Genomic DNA, 25324 nt, shown 5'->3' with positions numbered 1-25324 from the left:
CTATATCATCTTAATATCATTAAAATTACAAAAAACGGATTAATAAAAATAAAACTTGATAATATTAAATAATATATATATATATATATATCTTATTAAATAACACTTATGTATGGTTCAAGAACTGTTACTGTTTATTAAATATTATATATATCTATATATATCTTTTAAAATTCGGTTCGGTTCGGTTCGGTTTGAACCGTGGTTTTTTCATAAAATTCATTAACCGAACCGTTTTTACGGTTCTCAATATTTCTTGAACCGAAACCGAACCGGTTCTTAATAGAACTGAACTAAACCATACGGTTTGGTCTGGTTTGGTCCGGATTACCAGTTTAACTAGATTTTTTAACAGCCCTAAATGTGCATCAGGATCAATACTTGCCCCAGCCCTGTTTTTGCCTCTTGCCTCCACCTTGCCAAGGGATTGGGTCGCTATATCAGAGCAGAACCCAGTTGTTGTTGACATGTCATCATCTAGACTTGATATAGCTTCTAGTTGGCTATTTTCAAGTGTGGCTCACCCTAAGATTAGGGAGCCTCTTGGCGTAAAATTTCTAGCATGTGATGTGGTTGATCATGGAGCCAAAATCCCAAAGGCTAAATCTGCCATAGTTTTCTACAGATCTTCAATCATGCTCATTAGCTCAGAAGTAGTGGGTTTATGGGTTTAAGATGATTGGGGTTCAGGTGCATCCATCATACACAAGCCCATGCTTTCCGAAATGAACACCTCGAGCTTTGGTAAATGGGCCAGGGTGATGTATATGCTGGGGTTATAGGTGGATGGTAGTGTATGGATTTGGTTGAGGTGTGGAGGTACTGGGTTTAGTGGTGGCTTGAGGTCCTTTTGGTGGAGCTATGATCTCTTCATCAATAAGATCCTGAATCTTATGACGGAGGCGGATGCAACGATTTGTATCATGACCGTGTTGTTGATGATAGACACAATGTTTAGCCGGGTCATATCTTGGTAGAAAAGGATCTGGGAGGGGTTAGGGTTCAAGGAGCTCTAGGTACCCTTTTTTTAATAGCATTTTCAAGGCTTGCGAGAGACTCATGTAAAGAGGATGGAATTTTTGGGCTTGGGGCCGATTTGAAGTGGTTGGCTTTTGACCGGGAATGGTAATAGTGTTTACTTCTGAGCATTTCATAGCTGTGCTACCATTGGAACTGTAACTAACATTTTTCTTTAAAGGCTCATTATCTTCCACAATGATCGCTTGCCTGATGACATCCTCGATTTGAATCCCCATTTCATGAAGCTCCGTGAACGTGAACAAAGGCAGGAAAATCATTTTTTGTAGCAATTTCCCATACAGGTTGCAGACAACCATTCTGATTTGGTCCTTTCGAACAACCTTGTAGTCATCATTGAAGCCTTAGCCCTCCACCTTGTTACAAATTCAGAAAAGCCCTCCTTTGGCTCTTGACAAGTTGCCTCGAGATCACGAGTTGTGACCTCAATCTGTGTGTTGTAAGAGTATTAAGCCATGAAGGACTTAGCTAATTCATCCCAATTCTGTTTCATTGAACCTTCCAACTTGGCGTACCAGATGGCCACTATACTTGACATGGTTCGGCTGAATAGTGACAATTTCTGAACTTGAGTCAAACCCATTGGTCGTAGGATATCAAAAAACAGGTGTAGATGCACCATTGGATCTCCAGAGCCATCGAAGCAATCAATATGCGGCATCTTAAACTGATTCGGCAATGTAATTACAGAATCAGTGTACACATCCTCTATGTTTGGGATGGAGTTAACCCCTTGTGTTCTCTTGAACAACTTTCTAATTTGTTGACTTTGTGAGTAGTTGGATTGACTTCGACTTTAAATGGTGCCTCGGTCTGATACACCGATACTCTGGAAGTTTGTGCTAGGATGGGTTCTGTTTGGACTAGGAAATCCAGAACACCCTCGGTTTGTGGATCTTGTGTAGTGGCAGCATTAATTGTGGTACCGGGCACAAGGATAGCCGCAGTAGGTACATATGATGCAAAGGCTGCTGCTGGCTGCAGTTGCTGTTGCTGTGGCCTAGTTATAACCTCGGCCTAACGAGTCATAACCTCAGCTTGACGGGCCGCATCATGCTGTAGTGTGTCAACCGTTTGTTGCAAATGGAGTAGTAATTCTTCCATATTTGACAGAGGTTGAGCCATGATAGACGGTTGTGCTCTGAACAGAAATGATTTACTGGTAAATACTAGAACAGTGTAACTGGTGAACCCGGTCTAGCCCTTCTTCGTCTCGTTACCGGCAAAAATAAAGCAATCACTGGCTACCGCTGAACTAAATTTTTGACCTAACAAAGTCTATCGACACGAGTCCACAGTACCTGGGGGATATCGGAGCCGTCTGAAGCTATAGTTCTAGGACTACCTAGCAAAAGAGAAAACAGACAGCACCTCAGCCCAGCGTCACTAGAAAAAATATGATCACAGCTGAATAAATGTATTCCCTACTAAATTCTGCCCTACCAACTAGTACCAACCGTACGACTAATATGAAACACCCCTATACAGTTTCACTGTAAAGCCCATATCAGGTAAAGAGAGCAAAAACACCCCTACGAAAGGGTAGGATTACCCTGTCTTAGTTTTGTCAGGAGCTAGGGTTCACTATTCATACAATGCGATTTCACGCAATCCTGTATTCGGGTGAGCATCTTGTCCTAGTTTGGAAAAGTCACTATGGCTCATTATATGCAACAAGGCCAAATGGTCAAATGGGTACCTCAGCAAGACTACCTAATATACCTCTCACCCCTAACACCGAGAAATAAAAGGGGGATCAAACGGTACAACGGTAATCCCGATCCAAAGGTTGTGTGTGTTCCTATCTCGGCAGAGCCCACGATCGATCAGCCTTTTGGCAAGTTATTAGGCATGCCTCTGGCAAACTATCCAGGAATAACGGATAGTAAACACGGTAACCTAAGCGCACCAATGCAAATGCAATGCAAAGAAATATAAAAGTATAGATAAAAATTCACATCATGAATTTCGAGTCAAGTTCTCTAAATTCCCCAGCAGAGTTGCCAGAAATTGTAGCCTGACTTTTTCAAAACTTCCTTTTGGAAGAAGAAAAAGCCCTATAGTATCGGACTCCCATGGTGCTGAATCTGATTCCACAAGTGCAATGTGAAATAGAAAACACAAAGAGTCCAAATCCGGTAAAAGTTTCGAAAAATCAATTTTAAATCAAATAATGTCAAAATTAGACTACTTTGCCAGATATGGAGTCGCCACCTAAATATTTTATTTCTGGAAGTTTAGGAAACCCAAGACTCGTGCCAAAGGCTACAAATACGTCATCACCAAAGTGTCTCAGCTCAGGAACTTAGGTATGAGCGAGAAAGGTCATGAATTGAGCAACCCCGCTTGCCCGATCAAAAGATCAGCCTCTACTAATCATGATGTGATTCTTAATCTATATTATATGCCTCTTGTTCCGGTTACTAGTTACATTACTATGTGACGCGCACATAAAGATAGACAAGTTTGCTCAAATTAGAACAATTCAAATTCATGTTTGTTTTTTGAAAATGGTTTAATTTTGCCACATCTAGTGGGCTTAGGAAAAATAATTTGCCACCTTAGTGGGCTTACAAAACGGTTTGATTTGCCACAACAAGTGGGCTTAAAAGCTCACATTCATTAAATTTATTCCAATTCAAGCAACAAGCCCTCATCCACAGGCATTTAAGCAATTATGTCACATAAGCATATAGCCTCATGGCAAGCATGTTAAACATGGCAATCACTCACACTCATGCAAAGATGCTAAGTGTAAAAACTTACCTAGTACTCCAAGCCAAAAAAGAAGCTAGTTAGAAATATACATGATTCATAATTATACAACATACATAATGCAACACATGCAAAATGCAACTAAGTAGGCTCGGCTACTAATGACATGATTTTGCAACAATTCTACAACATGCGGTCCAAGCACGTATTCAAAGAAATATTAAAATTACAATGTAGTTTAAATGATGCACCGAGCCTCGGTGCATGCAAGACAAATGAATAGATGCAAATATGAGAGCATAAGGTATGCTAATTGAAATATGATCCCTAATCTAACCATTGAAAGCGGATAAATAAAAGGGAGAAAGACGTGGGGTTGGAAGACATACACATACACACACACTTATTATAATATTACCCTCACGAAGAAGGGACAAATCAAAGTCTGAAAGTCCCAAAAGAATATTAACTATTACAAGCCTGAATAAATAAATAAATAAACTAACTAATCTAAGCTAATTAATTAATTACAACATTAAAATAATTAACTAGTCTAGGCTAATTAGTACAAACCAACATGAATAATTAGCTAAACTGATTTAACTAATTATTACAACACAAAATAAATAATTAACTAAACTAAGCCAATTAATTATTATAATTAACTAACTAATCTAAGTTAATTAAATACAAATTGAACTAATTAATTAAACTAAACTAATTAATTACAAAACCAAATAAATAATTAAAACAATTACACTGTTCTAACTACTCGACCTTGAGAAGTAGCAAATGCTCGTGAACGCGCTCGGTTTCCACTTGAAATGCCACTGTCTTGCTGCTGAATGCCTCTGTTTGCAGAGTTGAATTCTGTTTTTCTAAAAATGCTTTGTTCTGGAAGTACATCAGAGACTAGCCGACCATTGGTAAAGGCTGCCGGCCTGGTACTTGTTGAAAAAAAAAGGTATTGCCAGCCACTAAGGGGCATTGCCGGCCACTGATGGACAACTTCATTCTGCTGTAACAGAGAACAAGACAGAGCAAAACAAGGGTAGTTCACAGGTTGTCTGTACTCTGTACCACTTTTTATCATCAAAACATCTCCAAAGAGTGCTATTCTTGGATCCAAAACCACCAATCAAGCATTTTCAATACATGATGGCCAAAGGACCAAGGAGTACAATTTCATTGTATGTAAAAAACAAGACTCAAGACTATCACCCTATCATGTGTGATCAAGGAAAATAGAGACCAAGGAAAATAACACATTTCACCACTTTTAAGTGTGAAATGCTCCATTTTCCTTGTGTTCAAGTTAACATCCAACTTAAACACATACAATGCAACACAAAACATGATTATCTTGCTGAAATTTTATTTGCCTCTTTTGTTTACTCATTTTAATTACCAATCCATTCATTTAATCAATTTAGTTCATTAAGAAAGTTCTCTAAAGTAAAAGAGGTGTCAACCAAGGGCTAATGTAAGGCAAGAGAGATTCTATGCCATTGATAATGAACCCTCAAAGAGGATTAAACCATTAAGCATAGGCTCAATCTCAAGCTTAAAAGACCCCAAGTTTGAAACCACTCTTAAAAAGTAAACAAAAAGTGAAGAAATAGGGGAGAGTGCAGAGTTATTAGGTGCTGAAATTGCATGAGAAATGAACTAAAACAAGCCAAAACTCAAGCAAGAGGTGTATTAATACGTTAAAACACTAAGCATGCAAGGATTAATGCACTATAACTATGAAAAACAAAGCACAAATGACCAAATCAACCCAAAATTGAGCTAAATCAGTCCAAAACAGAGGCAAAAACATGCTGGAATTGAGCTCGAAATAGCTAGAATAATATGCTAAATCATGGCACAAACTAGGCTAGTAAGCAAGGCACAAGGAGGGGAGGCTAACCCCTTCAAATTTAGACTTCAAATCATGGTTTCAGCCACTGAAAAAGCTCTGAAATTCAGTCTTTACAAGCTCAAAAAAGATGATGCAATGGTGGAAAACACAAGGGCAAAGGCCTTCAAAGCAAGGAACAAACAAGGGTGGAACACCCCTCAACCTTCAATGGCCTTAAAACCCAAGCTACAGCCCAAAAATAAAGAGTTTTTGTAGCCCAAAAATAGTACAAAAATGTGCTGGAATGAAGACAAAAGTAACCAAAGTACTAGAATATAGAACAATTTAAGCAAGTAAACAAGCCAAAGGAGGGGTGGCTAACCCCTCCATTTTTGGGCCTTCAAAACCACTTTTTTAACCTCTAGAAACCTCTGAAAATCAGTGATAAAAAGCTGAAAAAATTTGCTTTAAAAGCTTTGAAAGATAGCACAAAAGCTTTATAAGCAAAGAGGCCAAGAGGGTGAGTCACCCCTTAACTCAAAAGAGCCTCAAACCACCATTTTTAAACCACAAAAATAGAGATTTTTTGAGTTCAAAAATAGCCTTAAAACAGTTTGTAAAGATGGAAAAACAAGTGTAGACAACAAGCTAAAATGGGTAAATATTATACCTCTTGAAGAGAATAGCAAATTAAGCCAACAATCCAAGCCAAATCCTTCTTTTAGAGCTCAAGAAGGGTCCCAAGTGTTCTCAATCCAAAGGCAAACAACTTTTGTCAAGGGTTGATAAGCAAATTTGAAGTGTATCTAAGCAAGTGTGTACAAAATTGAGAGAGAGAGAGAGAGAAATGTAGAGAGAGAGAGGACTTAGAGAGAGACTCCCCAAAATTTTCTAACCCTTATAAATGAAGGAGAGGCCTTCTTATATATAGACAAATATGTATTCAGTTGAGAAATATCTGTGTATACACGTGTATGAAGCTGAGCTGAAGTGTGATGACAGCTGGCATAGCTATCAACAAAATATCTGCCCAAAAAGCACTGGTGGCCAGCACAGGAACAGAAAGCACCATCCTTGGATGGCACGAACCATACATGGCCGGCACAGGGTCGGCAAAGAACATTGGTGGCCAGCAGGTGGCCACCAGAGCTTGTAGAGTACCAAGTTTTGTTCCAAAATAAGGCACAGAAAGAGCAGGAGTGAAAGCTCAAAGAGACGGCATTCCACCGAACACTTCGGGCACTAAACAAAAACACACTGATGCACAATCATCAGGTGCATAAATGATGACGTCCGAGTTTTGAGGATGGTAAAAAATGGGATGTCTACACCCTTACCTTCAGCAAAAATTATAGGCCCTGAACATCCAAATTTGTTAAATAAGTGAAAATAATATCTCAAACAACCAGATAATTTGCAAAATCATGAAGAATAAAAGAAATAATCATCAACAAAAAACAAAAAACAATAACTTTGTTCTCAGCACAGAGAAATTTCTTTGGAGAATAGGAACAGGAATAGGAATAGTCACAAGCACAAATTCACCCAATGATACAAAAGGGATAAGTTTGGGCATTTACTAAAAAAGAAATAAATAAGAGAAACGAAGAAGACATCAACATAAGGACAACAAAGATCTGCGCATTACAGGAAAATAAAATGTAAAATAAAACAAATCCAGCCATAAACCGGAAATAATCAACAAAAGCACATTGGCATTCTATGGAAATGAAATAAATATGATTTCCATAGCAACTAAAGCAGTGAATAAAATGGGATTCGGATGGCTTCATAATAGAAAATGGAATCATAAGCATAAATATGGTGTAGCATAAAAGGAATTAAACTGCATCTCAATAATCAAGTCATAAATAGAGAAGCATACATGAAATGAAATGATAAAATCTTACTTGAAACCCTATTCAAATTAATCTCAGGCCATTTCATCAGTCATGTGGAATGGACAACACAGTGAATTATTTGCGTGAGACACTAATCCTACAATCCTAAATGTTGAATGAAACTGAATTGATCTATAATCCTAAACGTTGACTGATCTAAAAATGAAAACAAACCAAGAAATAAACGTTTTTGATATTCATAAGAAAATGATATGGCACAATAACCCTGTTGTTATGTCTGACTCATCAACTATATATATTTTGTTATCAACAATTGTTGTGATTGATGAAGCTTAATAATATCATATGTCACAGGACTTTTAACACATATTACTACTATTACTCATCATTCATTTTGTTTATAGCCTAACAAGTATGAAATCATTGAAAAATCTCTGTGTGTGCTTGATCAATCTAGGCCACGTACGCCATATCAATTATTATTAATGAATACATGTTTGACATGTGTCCACTACATTTCCAACAGGATTATATAGCAAATGCTCTCATTCAAAGTAACTACTAAGGAAATCCTAGTAAAGCATACTCGAGCTTTCATCTCCTGACAATCTCATTCAACCTCCATCAAACATCAAAAGGTACTTGCACAGAACACAAAAAGAGAAAAAAAGACACACACACACACACACAGTCACACACACATTTTAGAAAAAAGCCATTCAAACACAAATGTTCAAACCCTTTAAAGAAAATAGGGAAAAGAGGGACACCGTTTGCTCTAATAATAAGAGATATGTTTAGAATCCCAGTATTTAAAACACCATCCAACGGATCAAAACCAATGTAAAATGCAATGCATATCATTACTGCCTCAAACATGATATTGTATCAAAAATTAAATGAAAAAGAAAAAAAATAAGGAAAAAAAATTGTACAAATATATATGTATACACACCCACAATCACAACCACTAAAGCAACCAAAAAAATAGATGAAATGCAAACCCACTAAGGAAAAGGGGATTTCTATCCTCTAAGCCCTGTGGGAGCTCCAATTTGCCAATCTTAATTTTCTAAATTTTTTATTTAAGAAAAAAAACCCTAAGCATTTATTGATTTGGTCAAAATCCCCTGATCAGCATTTATTAACTTTTTCCAATCGACATGTCTTTTCACATGCCTGCATTTATTGATTTGGTCAAAATTCCCTGATCAGCATTCAAAATCCCCTCATACGAATAATTATAGATACAACCCATGCATAGTTACTGCACTTTTTCAACTCCCATACACTATGGTTAGTGATGAGATTATTAAATTATTTTTATAAAAAATCTTTAGAAACATAATTTATACATTAAAAAAAATCTAAAACAAATATAAATATCTATAATTATCCCGTGCATAGCACGGGTGATAGGCTAGTATATTATAATTCAAAAGTTCTTTCCCTTCACTTCAGTTTTTTCAACACTCAAACAATCCAAATTCAAATACCCTCAAGCAAACAAAATGTTAATCAATACACTTTTGTTACATAATGCTCACTTCAATATTCCCCTTTAGGTGAATACAAAGCAAAAATTTTGACATATTGGTTTGGCAAGACACATTGAGCAAACGTAATATGAAGATTATAAAATTACTTTTAGAGAAAGAGAGAGAGAGAGTTGTTTTGATAAAAATGTTAAAACAGATAAATGGATGCACTTTCGAAGACAATTTTGTTGGCACAATTACAATATTATTATTGGCTTTTAGTTTTTGAAACTCAAATCCATAATGTTCAAGGTTATTATTAGAATTAATGAATTTGATTTATTTTATGAGGCTATGAAATTTTGATTAGGATTTAACCTCAGGTGTAGGCATTTGGTTAATATAATCAAAAGTCACTATAATTTATTATATCATATTCTTTATTTTTCTATACATTTTTTCATAAAAAATAAACTAAAATATGGGGAATTACATCCCAATGGGATAGTTGTTTTTTACACAAAAACATTTCACTTGCACCTATCACAGAATTACTTGTTTATACCTCACATATTTTTCTAATTTTTTTTTAATATTTTCACTGTGCTGTAATTTTCCCACTAAAATACTCTTTACATAATGCCAAATAGGTGCTATGCAAAAAAAAAAATGAGGGCTTTCACTTGATTATTCCTCTAATGGGCCTACTAAATCTTCAAAGCCCACAGATCCTCGACAGTTGAAGCCCTATAGAATTTCACAGTACTTTCCTGATAATATACAAAAAGATGAAAGTGTTTTATGTAATTTTACTAAAATAGCTCACCAGCACAAACCCTAGATTTAGCCCTCTCTATAAATTCCACACAAAACCCTGAATTTTCTCTTCACTCCGCAGGCAAAAATCGAAGCGAGGTCAGTTCATCTCTCTCTCTCTCTCTCTCTCTCTCTCTCTCTCTCTCTAGACGTATATGTATGTATGCATAGTTTTCATGGTTTTTGGGAGATTGTAGGGCGTGGAGGATCGGCAGGGGTCGTTAGGTCTGCCAGTGGCGACGACAGTGAACTATGCTGACAATATTGGAGCGAAGAATCTCTTCATCATTTCGGTGAAGTGTATCAAAGAAAGACTCAACCTCTTGCTCTCCCCATGTGTAGGAGATATGGTGATGGCCACTGTGATGAAGGGCAAGCCTGATCTCAGGAAGAAGGTCATGCCCATTGTCATCGTCAGGCAGCGCAAGCCCTGGCGCCGAAAGGATGGTATTTTTATGTACTTCGAAGGTCTCTATCATCAAACTCTATGTTTTTTTTTATTGATTATACTGATTGTGATATCAAATCTGTTTGTTTTGTGCTTTTGTGGTTACTTTTTTAGGGATAATTTATTGTTGATTATACTGATTGTGATATCAAATCTGTTTGTTTGTGCTTTTATGGTTACCCTTTTATGCTTCTTAAAAGGCTTTAATTTAATGTTACTTGTTGATTATACTGATTGTGATTTGAAATGGGTTTGTTTTGTGCTTTTCTGGTTACCTTTTATGCTTTTTAAGGTTGTGTTTGGTTGAGGATTTGATGAGGGAAATGGAAAGAGAAAGTGAAATAGAAAGAAAAGGAGTAAGTTATGTTTAGTTGAGTTGGGAAATAGAGAAAGAAAATAGGATAAGTGACCCAAAAATATAAAAGGTGGGATTGCATTTCCTTCTCACTTTCTTTTACTTTGTGTTCTCCATTATAACCAAACAAAATGTGAGATTGCATTTCCTTTCTTTTTTCCATTTCTCTCATCAAATCCTCTAACCAAACACAGCCTAAAGCGTTTAATATTGAGTTATTTAGATATGAATTGGATGACTATTAGTTGCATTGCTTTATACAAGTTGTTTATAGATTTATGAACTTGGTTGATTATATTGATTGGAATTTATTGTATGTTAGTTGTTTTGCTTCTTAAATATACTTTTTCAATTTTCTGCTGGCCTGTGAAATTTTAGGACGACATGATACGGAAAAGAATGGTATGCTAAGCTGGTAAAGCGGCATCTTGATAAGTGAATTTATCATTCACTAATGATAATCTGGTACTTCCTGAGACCAACTACATTAAATGTCAATCATATTAGATCGAGTGGGTTGTTATCTGTTAATCTGTACCTGCTCTGTCGTGGTCTGATACATTTCATCATTTTCCTTTTTTGTTTCTTAATCTCTTCTTTGTCCTCACTCTGTCATGATTGATTATTTACTGCAAACATCTATTTGGTTTTCATTTTCCCTTTTCTCATTTTGGAATTCAGGTTTAATAATGAGCTTAAGGGGAATATATTTCTTCCTGGTTATTTCTGCTGGTGATGTGGTGTGAGAATTACATTATCTATCTAGGGTTTCTCTACATTTCCCAAACCCAGCTAAATGCGCATTACCAATCTTGCCCTATATTAGATGATAAATCTGTTTATCACCCTTGTCAAGATTGGGATATGTGAGCCTGAGTGTATCATCATCTTCTTTAACCTGTCATAAGCACTAATTTTCTGAACCATTGGATTATTATGGTTTTGGGACTAATTTGATTTAACCTATGTAGTTATCCTTCCAGTAAGGTTTCTCTTCAATAAATTGTCAATGTGTAAATTTTAAACTTGGCCATCCTCATTTCATGTCTTTTGCTTGTTTCTGCTATAAATTTGAGATTGTTACAAGCTTTTGAGGCTTAATTTGCAGAGAAAGAGCACAGAATCTATGTTAGTAAGTGGAAGTTTTTATGTATTTCATATCTCTTTTAACCTCCCTTCTGTAGCTTTATTCCTTGAAAATCCATGTTTATTGTTTTGGATGCATTAATTTTTGTCAAAGAGTCTCAAGTTGGTCCACAAAAGTCTCTTTTTGTTACTTTCAGTTAGTTTATAAAAGCCTTTTTTGCTTGCTATGTGACTGGTGCCCTTTCCCTTCAGTCTTATCTTCTTTAAAAAAACCAAAATTGGATTGTTCAGTCATTCCAACAATGAGCAAATATCACCAGACTAAGTCAGGTATCCTTCTTTATGTGTGGTTGATACAGTTACATGTATGGAAAATCAACTGTGTCTATCGTTACAGATGTGATGATGCTCCTCAAGATCACATTTGCTCCATTTAGGCCTTACATGTCAATTGTTTAATATATGCAATTGGACCATTTTCTGGGAAATAGTTGTGCATATACGCAATTGGAAACCCAATTGTGTTGTATGTATGCCTTTTGTTATCAATATTGTCTTATTATCTCACCTACCCCCTCTACATTGCAGTTGTATTGTTATAATTTTCTACTTCTTATGTAATACTTGGCTTACTTGCTAGTGCGATCAGTTCTAACATAGAAGTTGGCTTAGATCAAGAAAAAATTATTTGGATTTCCATAAGCTTTAATCTCCCTTTACAGTTCTTTATTTGATGCAATTACTAGCTTGGGAAAAAATATCTATTGTTTCAGATGCAATTATGCTTTTCAAAGCATTTAAAGTTGGTCCACAATAGTCTCTCTTTGGTACTTCCAGTAACTTTATATGATGCTTCTTTTGTATTGCTGAGTGGCTGGTTGAGATTGCTAACTAAGTATTTATTTTCCTTTTCCAAGAATCAATTGAATGTTCTTTTCGATGTTGCTAACATATACTTTTTGCATTATTGCAGATAATGCTGGTGTCATTGTTAATCCAAGAGGAGAAATGAAAGGTAAGTTCTCATTTTAACAAATTTAACTCAATAAAATTTTTAAAGCAAATTAAGAGATATCCCCATGAACATATGATTGATTGATACATTATTGGCTACCCTTTTTATGTTTGAACTGTTAAGAAAAAGAAGAGTCTTTTGTGGCATTTGGGCCTATTATTAGTCTTTCTGATTTTTCTATTTGGTAGAAGTTCCCATTCTTTATTTAAATTGTGTATAGCCTTTTCTCCCCCTTCTCCCTTTTTAAAACTAAATTCCCAAACTAAAGCCTTGTTTATCTGTATGTGTTTTTCTTGTTTCTTTGCCTTATTGTAAGGAGAGAATTGGTGGTTGTTACATTTTGCGTCCTTGTAAGGTCCTATCAATCAACATTGGCCTACTATATGCTTCATATGTTGTCTAAACAAATAGAAAATGTCATATTTTATGCTTTGAATTTTTCAAATTATTGGTTCTGGCAAGGAGTATTTTGAGTGCAATTTTTTGAATATTCTTAGAATCATTTCTAGTAAGGAATTATATGTTCAATCAACTTGGTTGTTGATGTAATATTAATTATTTATTGGTGTTTTGGTGAGAGGCCCCTCAATGAAATCAATTCACCAAAGGAAATTTGAGCTTTATGAAATTCAAAATATCTTATTATGGATGGTAAATCAATTCATGGTTAATGAAAAATTCATGGAAGCAATGTGGATACTAACATAATTTTTTTGGGGACCTCCCAAATTAAAGACCTTCCTTGCACTGTCGACTTACTGCTTCTCACACCACCTTTAAATGAGGGGTTTGCTTAACAATTTCCTATTCACTCTTTATTCTAGTGTGAGTTTGTTTTTGTTTTTTTTTTTCTATTGTATATGTATCTAACCATTTGCTTCATGGTAGTTTCCAGATCCGTTATTACGGGTCCAATTGGGAAGGAATGTACTGACCTGTGGCCTAGGATTGCTAGTGAAACCAATGCTATTGTCTAAGTTTTGAACTGAAAGGGAAGTCGAAAGACTAGAAAAAGCGTTGGAAGAACTAAGCAAGTGAAGTTGTGCTATGGATTTATCCAAAAAAAAAATGTCTCATGGGTATTATCCATAGCACTAGTTCACTTGCTTAGTTTTTCTAACGCTTCTTCAAGTCTTTCGACTTCCCTTTCAGTTCAGAACTTAGACAATAGCATTGGCTGCACTAGCAATCCTAGGCCACAAGTCAGCACATTCCTTCCCAATTAGACCCCGTAATAGCAGATCCTGAAACCACCATGAAGCAAGTGGTTAGATACATATTGTAGACACCCCATTTTTGATCGTCCTCAAGACTTGGACGTCACCGCTTGAACACTCGGTGATCATCCATGTTTGTGTTCGTCTTGAGTTCCCGGAGGTCTCGGCTACGCGCATTGCCTCAGGATCTCTCGACTCGACTGTTTTGTGTTTGGTTTTGCACCAAACACTTGTGTTTTGCCTTGGAGGGGTAGGGAATGGCTTGTGAGCCATCCCCACACTCCACCGGCCATGGCTTGAGGCCACCGGCTGTGTTTTGTTGCCACCAGCCAAATGTTTGGCCGGCCGGCACTATAGATGGCCGGCCGGCTATCTTTTTTTGGTCAATTGCATTTTTGGCCGGCCGACTACTATGCATCTGCTTTTGCAGATATTTTTGTGCAGCTGGCATACACTTTCACCCCCTCCATACACGTGTATGGAGGGATTGCCCTCTTGTTAGCTTCCTTTGGAAGCTTTACAAGACCATTTGTCTACAAAAGAGAAGCTCTTCTCTCTTGTTCAGGGGTTAGACAATTTAGACAGCATTTTCAGAGGGTTTTGAGTTTTAGGGTTAGGGTTCATATATCCTCCATCTCTATATCTCTCACTCTCTTGTGTTTTGTGTGTGTTTTGTCTTAGTTTTGCACACAAACACCCACCATCACACCTTTTCTTGGAGCTGAGGCCCTTGAGGGTTGTTTTTGGAGTTGTGGAGCTGGTTTGAGCTTGAAGAACCAGCTGGTTCACCATTGGTGAAGAGAGTTTACAAGGGTAAGAAACTTGTCCCTTTATTCCCCATTTTTGCATTGCATTTTTGCCTACCTTGCATTTGTTTTTGAGCTTTGTGTATAACATATAAAAGTTCTGATTTTTAGTGCTCTAAATAGTTTGTTAAGGGTGTTTTAAGCTTTGGGGTTGTTTGACCCCTCTTAAGGCTTGTTTGGCCCTTGTTTTGTGCCATTTTGGTTGAGCTCCGGGACCATTGTGTTTGGGCCTCCTCACCACTGAAATCTTGAGGGATTTCAGAGGTGAGGATGGTGCCTTGAGGTCCTAGGAAGGAGAGGGCCACCCCCTCTCCTTGTTGTCCTTGAAAAGGGCCATTTTTAGCCTCTTAAGGGAGCATATTGTTTGAGTGTGTATTGACCATGCCTTGACTGATTTTCAGGCTTATTATGTCATAATATAGCATTGTTGTATGTTGGTTTTGGTACACCATGCTTGTCTAGCATACATACCTTGTAATGCCATGATTTGCCTCAATACATGCATAGCATTTAGACTACCATGCTTTTGTGTTTTGGCCAAGCTTTGTGAAGCTTATATGCATATTTTGATGTGCTAAGGGACTGTTTTAAGTCATTTGAGTCATCCATGCCTTGCTTTGTATAGCTACCATGTAATCCCTCTTGTATGCCTTAAGCTTTGGCCCTTCTAGCATGCCATCTTGCTTTGTTTCAGTGGTTTGGAACCACTAGACATGTTATTTCAGACCTCATGATGTGCCCATATGCTTGCATTTAATCCCCCTTCAATGTGCTTAAAGGTTGTTGCCTTATGCCCCTTGTTTAGGCCTTGGAGTATGCTTGCATTTTTAGACCACTTAGATGCCATCTAAGTACATCCTTAGCTTTGTTTAGGTCTGCATTAGACCTATTTTAAGTCCCTTTGGCCTTGTGAGGCTTGGTTGACCTAGCCTTGGTTTACCTCCCCTTTGGCTTGCCTTAAGTCTTGGACCATTGTTGCATGTTTGGCTTGCATGTTTGGCTTGCCTTATTTACTTGGTTTGGCACCTTTATAACATTTTTTTTTTCAGAGCTTCCTTGCATGCCATTCAAATGTCATTACATTATTCCATGGTTGCATGCTTTGGTTGCATGTGTTGCATGCTTAAAATCACTTGCATTGGGTATGCATCCTCTTGGTCAAGTTGTTAGCATATTTGTATGACTTGCATGCTTGCATGGTTGAGTTGCACATTGCATACTTGATTAGCTTGCATGGATTGCATGCCTAGTGAGCATTGTGCATTGCATCTCCATGTTACACACTTAGGCTCACATGCTTAGGCTGCATTGTACTAGCATGCATGCTTGGCCTCTTGAATTGCTTGTGATAGAGGTTGAGTTCAATTTGTTTGTTTATGTGCATTGCATGACATTTGAAATGAAAATGCACAACTTGGTCTCTTGGGCCATCACGCATTGAAATACGCGATTGGTGGTCCGAGAACCAAGGACCATATCCCTTTGAGTCACAAACATGACAAGGGATGTGTCGGTGCACACATTCGCTTGAATTGCATTGCCATGCAAAGCTTTGCCCTCTGCTGCTGTCAAACAGGTCCTGCAGGAATTTTCAGCCGATCGACTATGCAGAGTGCCGACCGGCTATCCATCGGTGGCCGATGGATTCATCTTTAGCCGATGACCACCAAATCACAGCCGGTGACGATCCCCTTTAGCCGGTGGCATTCCCCAGCATCCAGTGAGAATATCCTGAGACTTTGGCAGTTTTCAGAGGAGTATAGTAGAGAAAACAGAGGCAACTTGCGCATGGCAGTGGACTTCCGAGCAAGACCGAGCGTGTATTGCATTGGGCTCTTTTCCCGAGGCCGTTTATCCCTTTCTTAGATTAGTTGATTTGCTTAACTAATTTAATTGGTCTGTAATAATTAATTAGCTAGGATAGTTGGTTTGTTATTCGGACTGTATTATTCTTTCGGACCCTCCGAGCGAGGGCAATTGTGTAATAAGTGTGGGTGCGTGTGTGCCTGTCTTCCAACCCCCACTTCTTTCTCCCTTTTACTTACCAGTTTTGATGGTTAGTATTAGGACACGTTTAATTTAGCATACCTTATGCAATGCATGCGTGCATCATTCATCAGTATTGCATACACCAGGCTCGGCGCATCATGCTAACTGCATAAGTATTTCAAATCTAACTTGAATACATGCTACTTGTGCATTTTCACATATCATTTATAGACTAGCCCAGCCTACTCTAGTGACATTCCGTATGCGTTGCATTAGGCATTTAAACATGAACTAGGATCATGCATATGACTACTAACTAGTTTTTTTTTTGGCTCGGAGTACTCGTTAAGCATTTATGCTTTAGCATACCGCATGCGTGTGAGTGTTGACATAACAGCATGATTACCATGAGGCTAGCTGCTTATTTGATATAACTGCTTGAATGCCTGTGGATGGAGGTTGAATTACCTAAATTGGAATAATGCATTAAAACTGTGAGTTTTAAGCCTACTAGATAGTGGCAAAACCATCTTTTCTAAAAAGCCCACTCGAGGGTGGCAAAACCTGCATTTTAGCCTACTTGCGAGTAGCAAACCATCTTCAAAATGAACATGCAATGTTTTGTTCCAATTTAGGCGATTTGGTCTATACTTGTTTGCTGCGCGCATAACATAGTAATTCTAGGCTAATAAATGGAATAAGAACACATAACGTTTTCAAAACTGGATATCATGGTTAGTAGAGGCCGATCTTCGGATCGAGCAAGAGGGGGTGCTCATAGCTGACCTTCCCCAATCGTACCCAAGCTCCCGAACCGAGGTAACTTTGGTGATGACAGACACGTGGCCTTTGGCACCGAGTCAGGGTTTCCTAAATTTCCCAAAATAAAATATTTAGGTGGCGACTCTGTATCTAGCAAAGCAGTCCATGTTTGGCACTTCTTTTCAAAAATCTGTTTCTCAAAGCGATTTGCCGGATTTGGACTCTTTGGTTCAGATTAAGGACCGTGACACAAATTGAGTCCGAACTGTAGCACGAAGGCCTTACGCGGGTGCGTCTACACATATACAATAGAAAAAAAAACAAACTCACACTGGAATAAAGAGTGAATGGGAAATTGTTAAACAAACCGCTCATTTAAAGGTGATGTAAGAAGCAGTAAGTCGACAGTGCAAGGAAGGTCTTTAATTTGGGAGGTCCCCAAAAAAATTATGCTGGTATCCACATTGCTTCCAGGAATTTTTCATTAACCATGAATTGATTTACCATCCATAATAAGATATTTTGAATTTCATAAAGCTCAAATTTCCTTTGGTGAATTGATTTCATTGAGGGGCCTCTCACCAAAACACCAATAAATAATTAATATCACATCAACAGCCAAGTTGATTGAACGTACAATTCCCTACTAGAAATGATTCTGAGAATATTCAAAAAATTGTACTCAAAATACTCCTTGCCAGAACCAATAATTTGAAAAATTCAAAGCATAAAATATGACATTTTCTATTTGTTCAGACAACATAGGAAGCATATAACAAGCCAATGTTGATCGATAGGACCTTACAAGGACGTAAAATGTAACAACCACCAATTATCTCCTTACAATAAAGCAAAGAAACAAGAAAAACACATATAGAAACAAGGCTTTAGTTTGGGAATTTAGTTTTAAAAAGGGAGAAGGGGGAGAAAAGGCTATACACAATTTAAATAAAGAATGGGAACTTCTACCAAATAGAAAAATCAGAAAGACTAATGATAGGCCCAAATGCCACAAAAGACTCTTCTTTTTCTTAACAGTTCAAACATAAAAAGGGTAGCCAATAATGTATCAATCAATCATATGTTCATGGGAATATCTCTTAATTTGCTTTAAAAATTTTATTGAGTTAAATTTGTTAAAATGAGAACTTACCTTTCGTTTCTCCTTTTGGATGAACAATGATACCAGCATTATCTGCAATAATGCAAAAAGTATATGTTAGCAACATCAAAAAGAACATTCAATTGATTCTTGGAAAAGAAAAATAAATACTTAGTTAACAATCTCAACTAGCCACTCAGCAATACAAAAGAAACCTCATATAAAGTTACTGGAAGTACCAAAAAGAGACTATTGTGGACCAACTTTAGATGCTTTGAAAAGCATAACTCCATCTAAAACAATAGACATTTTTTTCCAAGCTAGTAATTGCATCAAATAAAGAACTGTAAAGGCAAATTAAAGCTTGTGGAAATCCAAATAATTTTTTCTTGATCTAAGCAAACTTTTATGTTAGAACTGCTCACACTAGCAAGTAAGCCAAGTATTACATAAGAAGCAGAAAATTACAACAATACAACCACAATGCAGAGTGGGTAGATGAGATAATAAGACAATATTGATAACAAAAGGCATAAATACAACACAATTGGGTTTCCAATTGCGTATATGCACAACTACTTCCTAGAAAATGGTCCAATTGCATATATTAAACAATTGACATGTAAGGCCTAAATGGAGCAAATGTGATCTTAAGGAGCATCATCACATCTGTAACGATAGACACAGTTGATTTTCCATACATGTAACTGTATCAACCACACATAAAGAAGGATACCTAACTTAGTCTGGTGATATTTGCTCACTGTTGGAATGATTGAACAATCCAATTTTGGTTTTTTAAAGAAGATAAGACTGAAGGGAAAGGGCACCAGTCACACACCAAGCAAAAAAGGCTTTTATAAACTAACTGAAAGTAACAAAAAGAGACTTTTGTGGACCAACTTGAGACTCTTTGACAAAATTTAATGCATCCAAAACAATAAACATGGATTTTCAAGGAATAAAGCTACAGAAAGGAGGTTAAAAGAGATATGAAACACATAAAAACTTCCACTAACTAACATAGATTCTATGCTCTTCCTCTGCAAATTAAGCCTCAAAAGCTTGTAACAGTCTCAAATTTATAGCAGAAACAAGCAAAAGACATGAAATAAGGATGGCCAAGTTTAAAATTTACACATTGACAATTTATTGAAGAGAAACCTTGCTAGAAGGATAACTACACAGGTTAAATCAAATTAGTCCCAAAACCATAATAATCTAATGGTTCAGAAAATTAGTGCTTATGACAGGTTAAAGAAGATGATGATACACTCAGGCTCACATATCCCAATCTTGACAAGGGTGATAAATAGATTTATCATCCAATATAGGGCAAGATTGGTAATACGCATTTAGCTGGGTTTGGGAAGTGTAGAGAAACCCTAGATAGATAATGTAATTCTCACACCACATCACTAGCAGAAATAACCAGGAAGAAATATATTCCCCTTAAGCTCATTATTAAACCTAGATTCCAAAATGAGAAAAGGGAAAATGAAAACCAAATAGATGTTTGTAGTAAATAATCAATCATGACAGAGTGAGGACAAAGAAGAGATTAAGAAACAAAAAAGGAAAATGATGAAATGTATCAGACCACGACAGAGCAGGTACAGATTAAGAGATAACAACCCACTCGATCTAATATGATTGACATTTAATGTAGTTGGTCTCAGGAAGCACCAGATTATCATTAGTGAATGATAAATTTACTTATCAAGATGCCGCTTTACCAGCATAGCATACCACTCTTTACCATATCATGTTGTTCTAAAATTTCATAGCCCAGCAGACAATTGAAAAAGTAGATTTAAGAAGCAAAACAACTAACATACAATAAATTCCAATTAGTATAATCAACCAAGTGCATAAATCTATAAACAACTTGTATAAATCAATGCAACTAATAGTCATCCAATTAATACCTAAATAACTCAATATTAAACCCTTTAGGCTGTGTTTGGATAGAGGATTTGATGAGAGAAATGGAAAGGAGAAAGGAAATGCAATCTCACATTTTGTTTGGTTATAATGGAGAACACATGGTAAAACAAAGTAAGAGGGAAATGCAATCCCACCTTTTATATTTTTGGGTCACTTATCCTATTTTCTTTCTCTATTTCCCAACTCAACCAAACATAACTTACTCCTTTTCTTTTTATTTCACTTTTCCTTTTCATTTCCCTCATCAAATCTTCAACCAAACACAACCTTAAGAAGCATAAAAGGTAACCAGAAAAGCAGAAAACAAACCCATTTCAAATCACAATCAGTATAATCAACAAGAAACATTAAATTAAACCCTTTTAAGAAGCATAAAAGGGTAACCATAAAAGCACAAAACAAACAGATCTGATATCACAATTAGTATAATCAACAATAAATTATCCATAAAAAGTAACCATAAAAGTACAAAACAAACAAATTTGATATCACAATCAGTAAAATCAACAAAAAAACATAGAGTTTGATGATAGAGACCTTCGAAGTACATAAAAACACCGTCCTTTCGGAGCCAGGGCTTGTGCTGCTTGACGATGACAGCTGGCATGACCTTTTTCCTGAGATCAGGCTTGCCCTTCTTCACAGTGGCCATCACCATATCTCCTACACATGCCAAGGGCAAGCGGTTGAGTTTTCCATTTATACACTTCATCGAAATGATGTAGAGATTCTTCGCTCTAGTGTTGTCAGCACAATTCACTGTCACCACCATCGGCAGACCCAGCAATTTGCGAAACTTGTTCCCCACCAATCCTCCACACCCTACAATCACCCAAAAACCATGAAAACTATACATACATACATATACGTCTAGAGAGAGAGAGGGAGTGATGAACTAACCTCGCTTCCACATTTTTGCCTGCAGAGTAAAGAGAAAATTCAGGGTTTTGTGTGGAATTTATAGAGAGGGCTAAATCTAGGGTTTGTGCTGGTGAGCTATTTCAGTAAAATTACATAAAACACCTTCGCCTTTTTGTGTATTATCAGGAAAGTACTATGGAATTCTATAGGGCTTCAACTGTCAAGGATGTGTGGGCTTTGAAGATTTAGTAGGCTCATTAGAGGAATAATCAAGTGAAAGCCCCCATTTGTGTTTTACCTTTTTTGTTTTTTTTGTTTTTTGTTTTTTACATAGCACCTATTTGGCATTATGTAAAGAGTATTTTAGTGGGAAAATTACAGCATAGTGTAAATATTAAAAAAAATTATAAAAATATGTGGGGTATAAACAAGTAATTCTGTGATAGGTGCAAGTGAAATGTTTTTGTGTAAAAAACAACGATCCCATTGGGATGTAATTCCCCATATTTTAGTTGATTTTTTATGAAAAAATGTATAGAAAAATAAAGAATATGATATAATAAATTATAGCGACTTTTGATTATATTAACCAAATGTCTACACCTGAGGTTAAATCCTAATCAAAATTTCATAGCCTCATAAAATAAATTAAATTCATTAATTCTAATAATAACCTTGAACATTATGGATTTGAGTTCCAAAAACTAAAAGCTAATAATAATATTGTAATTGAACCAACAAAATTGTCTTCGAAAGTGCATCCATTTAAAGTGTATTGTAATTGAGCTAACAAAAACTAAAGTGTATTTTGTCATATTATTGGACCTTAAGAGTATTGAATACATCTAAGGTTGTAAAACATGGTATATGCTTTGGTTTAATAGAAGTGTTTTGAAACTTGCCTCAAAATGGAAGTTTAATGTAACATTGCATATGTTGATTATATTGTAGAAATGAAATTATATCATGAAAAATGAATATGATATAGAAATGGGAATCATGTATATTGTAAATTGTTGAAATGGAAAGGAAATGTATGTTGAAATGTATATGTTGTGAAATGCCTCTTAACAAGAGATGGAATGACCGGGATAGGTCGAGTTATTGAATGTTGAATGTAACATTGTTTAAAACGGAGGAAAACTTGTTCTTTTGAAAACTTGCACTTAATTTCAGGGACGAAATTCTTTAAGGGGGGGAGGTTATAGCGATCCCGGGTTTTACCCCTTGTTGTACAGTGATTCGGACTTGGTTCCGTGGATATTAGTAGTTGTTTATATCTTGTTTACATCCTTTCGTACTTTGTATTTGAGTTATAGGATGTGTTGGGCAGGTTTGTTATAGGTTGGTTGTGTTTGGGCCAGAATTTTGGTCCTTTGCTCAAGTAAGAAGTTTGTCGCTCGAGCGAGCTCTTTGCTTTTGGTCCTTCGCTCGAGCCAGGGTTCTTTCGCTCGAGCCAGGGTTGAGTTTTGTGTCTGGTGGCTCGAGCGAGAAGTCTTGTGCTCGAGCGTGTAGCTGCGTCTCGTTTTAACCTGAGAGTTGTGTTTCTTGGCTCGAGCGAGCTTTCCTTCGCTCGAGCGAGCGAGGTGTATGTTTTGGGTTCCTCCGCTTGAGCGAGCATTCTATCACTCGAGCGTGCTTCTGGGTTGCAAGCTTGAAGCTTCGAGTTTTTGGCTCGAGCGAGACGTTCTTCGCTCGAGCAAGGGTTTTCTGTGTCTGGTCGCTCGAGCGACCAAGTCTTCGCTCGATCGAGCCTGTTGTATATCAGCAGACAGCAGCGAGGAGAACATCACTTTTTCATCCCATCTTCTTTTTGAAACCCTAGAACCGACCCTCTCTCTCTCTAAACTTGTCTTCTCTCTAGGGATTCATCTCCCTTTTGTGTGAATCCATCCTAAGTCCTTTGTTAAAAAGATAGAGGGTGTTGAGGGCTTCGTTTTAATATGAAAAACTTGGGATTTGGAGCACGTTGGTTTTTGGTATTCATCTCCGTTTGGGCTCAAACTTCGAGGTAGGGATATCCTACTCCTCCTTATGAGCTTTGTCTTTAAATTTTAGCATTTTGATATGTTGGGGGTTGTTGGGTAAATTTTGAGAAAGTTTGTGCCTTTATGTAATTTTACAAAAGAATGGGGTTTTACTTATATAAACCTATGTGCATGTTTAGCATGGAGAAATGAGGTAAACGTTGGGTTGTTGATAGAAATGGAACCGTAAGGATTGTTTTGTTAATTATGGGAAATGCCCTAATTACATTGATGAATTAATTTGTAAAAATTAATTTTGAGGAATGAGAAATTGAAGTAAGAATGTTGAAATTGGGAATGTATGGGATTAAAGGGGTGTAGTTGGATCATTTATCACTCACCTAGTTGAAATGTTGATATTATATCCATTTGACGCATTTATTTTCTGTTTAGAAATAACTACTTTGGGCTATCGGCGGAGAATAGTCTTGATTGTTATAGACAATGCATGATGATTAGGCAAATTAAAACTAATCGATTGAGTATACTAACAAATATAGCGGTTGGAATAATACATTAACTTTATGTATTGATTGATTATGCATATGATCTACGTCTATATACATTGTGTGTATGGGAGGAGATAGGGGATGTACTCCACGGTTTATGGGAAGATAGGGGATGGACCTCTAAACCGGATTTAGTTTGACATTGATACAGCACTACAATGTGTATCAAGTGTGGATTATGGAAGTGTTTGAATTGATTTGATATAGCACTAAAATGTATATCGTTATCAATTGTGAAGTATGGAAGTGGTTTATGTGTTAGTGATACAGCACCAAAATGTGTATCCAGTATGAATTTCAAAAGTGTTTTAAAGATGAGTCGTAATCTCATTAAGTTATTTGGCCAGGTTTCTGAGCCTTGTTTTCAAACTCAAAGTAGAAAAAGAAGTGGGAAATAAAATGTAACATGGACTTGAATGTCATGAAACTGTAATGTGTTATAAGCGAGAATATAAGTGTGGACCATCTATCGAATGCTGTTATTTTAGTCATTGTTTATAGTTGGTTTAGTATATTTCTACAGGGCTGTGGCTCACCCTATATGGGGCATCATTTTCATGTACAAGTAGCATGCCACCTCCAAGGACATAGCTTGGGAGGCTAGAGGCAGACAGACTTTTTGGTTGTTTTGCTTTCCTTGATGTATTACATGTAAATTCAAGCCAAGAACTTAATATGTATATGAGTTAGTACTCATTTCTTGTAACCAAGTGTGGGCTTGGAAAGTTGTAAGCCCATAGGGCCTTTACTTTTGTTGCCAACATATAATACTTTTGTAAGAACTACTCTGATAAATAGAAAGATGTTTATTTCTCTTTTATTGTTGCATGTCAAGAATGATGGGTTTTGTGTATTTTTTGAGGGCGTTACATACAATAAATTCCAATTAGTATAATCAACCAAGTGCATAAATCTATAAACAACTTGTATAAGGCAATGCAACTAATAGTCATCCAATTAATACCTAAATAACTCAATATTAAATCCTTTAGGCTGTGTTTGGATAGAGGATTTGATGAGAGAAATGGAAAGGAGAAAGGAAATGCAATCTCACATTTTGTTTGGTTATAATGGAGAACACATGGTAAAACAAAGTAAGAGGGAAATGCAATCCCACCTTTTATATTTTTGGGTCACTTATCCTATTTTCTTTCTCTATTTCCCAACTCAACCAAACATAACTTACTCCTTTTCTTTTTATTTCACTTTTCCTTTTCATTTCCCTCGTCAAATCTTCAACCAAACACAACCTTAAGAAGCATAAAAGGTAACCAGAAAAGCAGAAAACAAACCCATTTCAAATCACAATCAGTATAATCAACAAGAAACATTAAATTAAACCCTTTTAAGAAGCATAAAAGGGTAACCATAAAAGCACAAAACAAACAGAGTTGATATCACAATTAGTATAATCAACAATAAATTATCCATAAAAAAGTAACCATAAA

The 25324-nt window shown here is 36.6% G+C and overlaps 1 protein-coding gene and 1 pseudogene across 1 annotated transcript; one reads left to right on the top strand and one right to left on the bottom strand.

Moving 5' to 3' along the window:
- The first annotated feature begins 9915 nt into the window (after positions 1-9915).
- On the top strand, positions 9916-13633 carry LOC145793830 (large ribosomal subunit protein uL14-like; annotated as a pseudogene).
- A 169-nt stretch (positions 13634-13802) lies between these two features.
- Positions 13803-21392, bottom strand: LOC145793047 (large ribosomal subunit protein uL14x/uL14z/uL14y-like). Its single transcript, XM_082875435.1, has 4 exons — positions 21380-21392; positions 21017-21301; positions 18584-18625; positions 13803-13900 (listed from the first exon to the last, which is right to left on the bottom strand). Exons 1-4 carry the CDS (start codon positions 21390-21392, stop codon positions 13860-13862), a joined length of 381 nt encoding a protein of 126 aa, XP_082731561.1. The 3' UTR covers positions 13803-13859.
- Positions 21393-25324: the final 3932 nt, after the last annotated feature.

The sequence above is a fragment of the Camellia sinensis genome, chromosome 6 (genome assembly GCF_055761805.1).
Source record: "Camellia sinensis isolate YWXY chromosome 6, ASM5576180v1, whole genome shotgun sequence".
In the NCBI taxonomy this organism is placed as follows: Eukaryota; Viridiplantae; Streptophyta; class Magnoliopsida; order Ericales; family Theaceae; genus Camellia; species Camellia sinensis.
The sequence above is the reverse complement of the archived record's forward strand: the minus strand, read 5'-3'. Positions and strand labels throughout refer to the sequence as shown.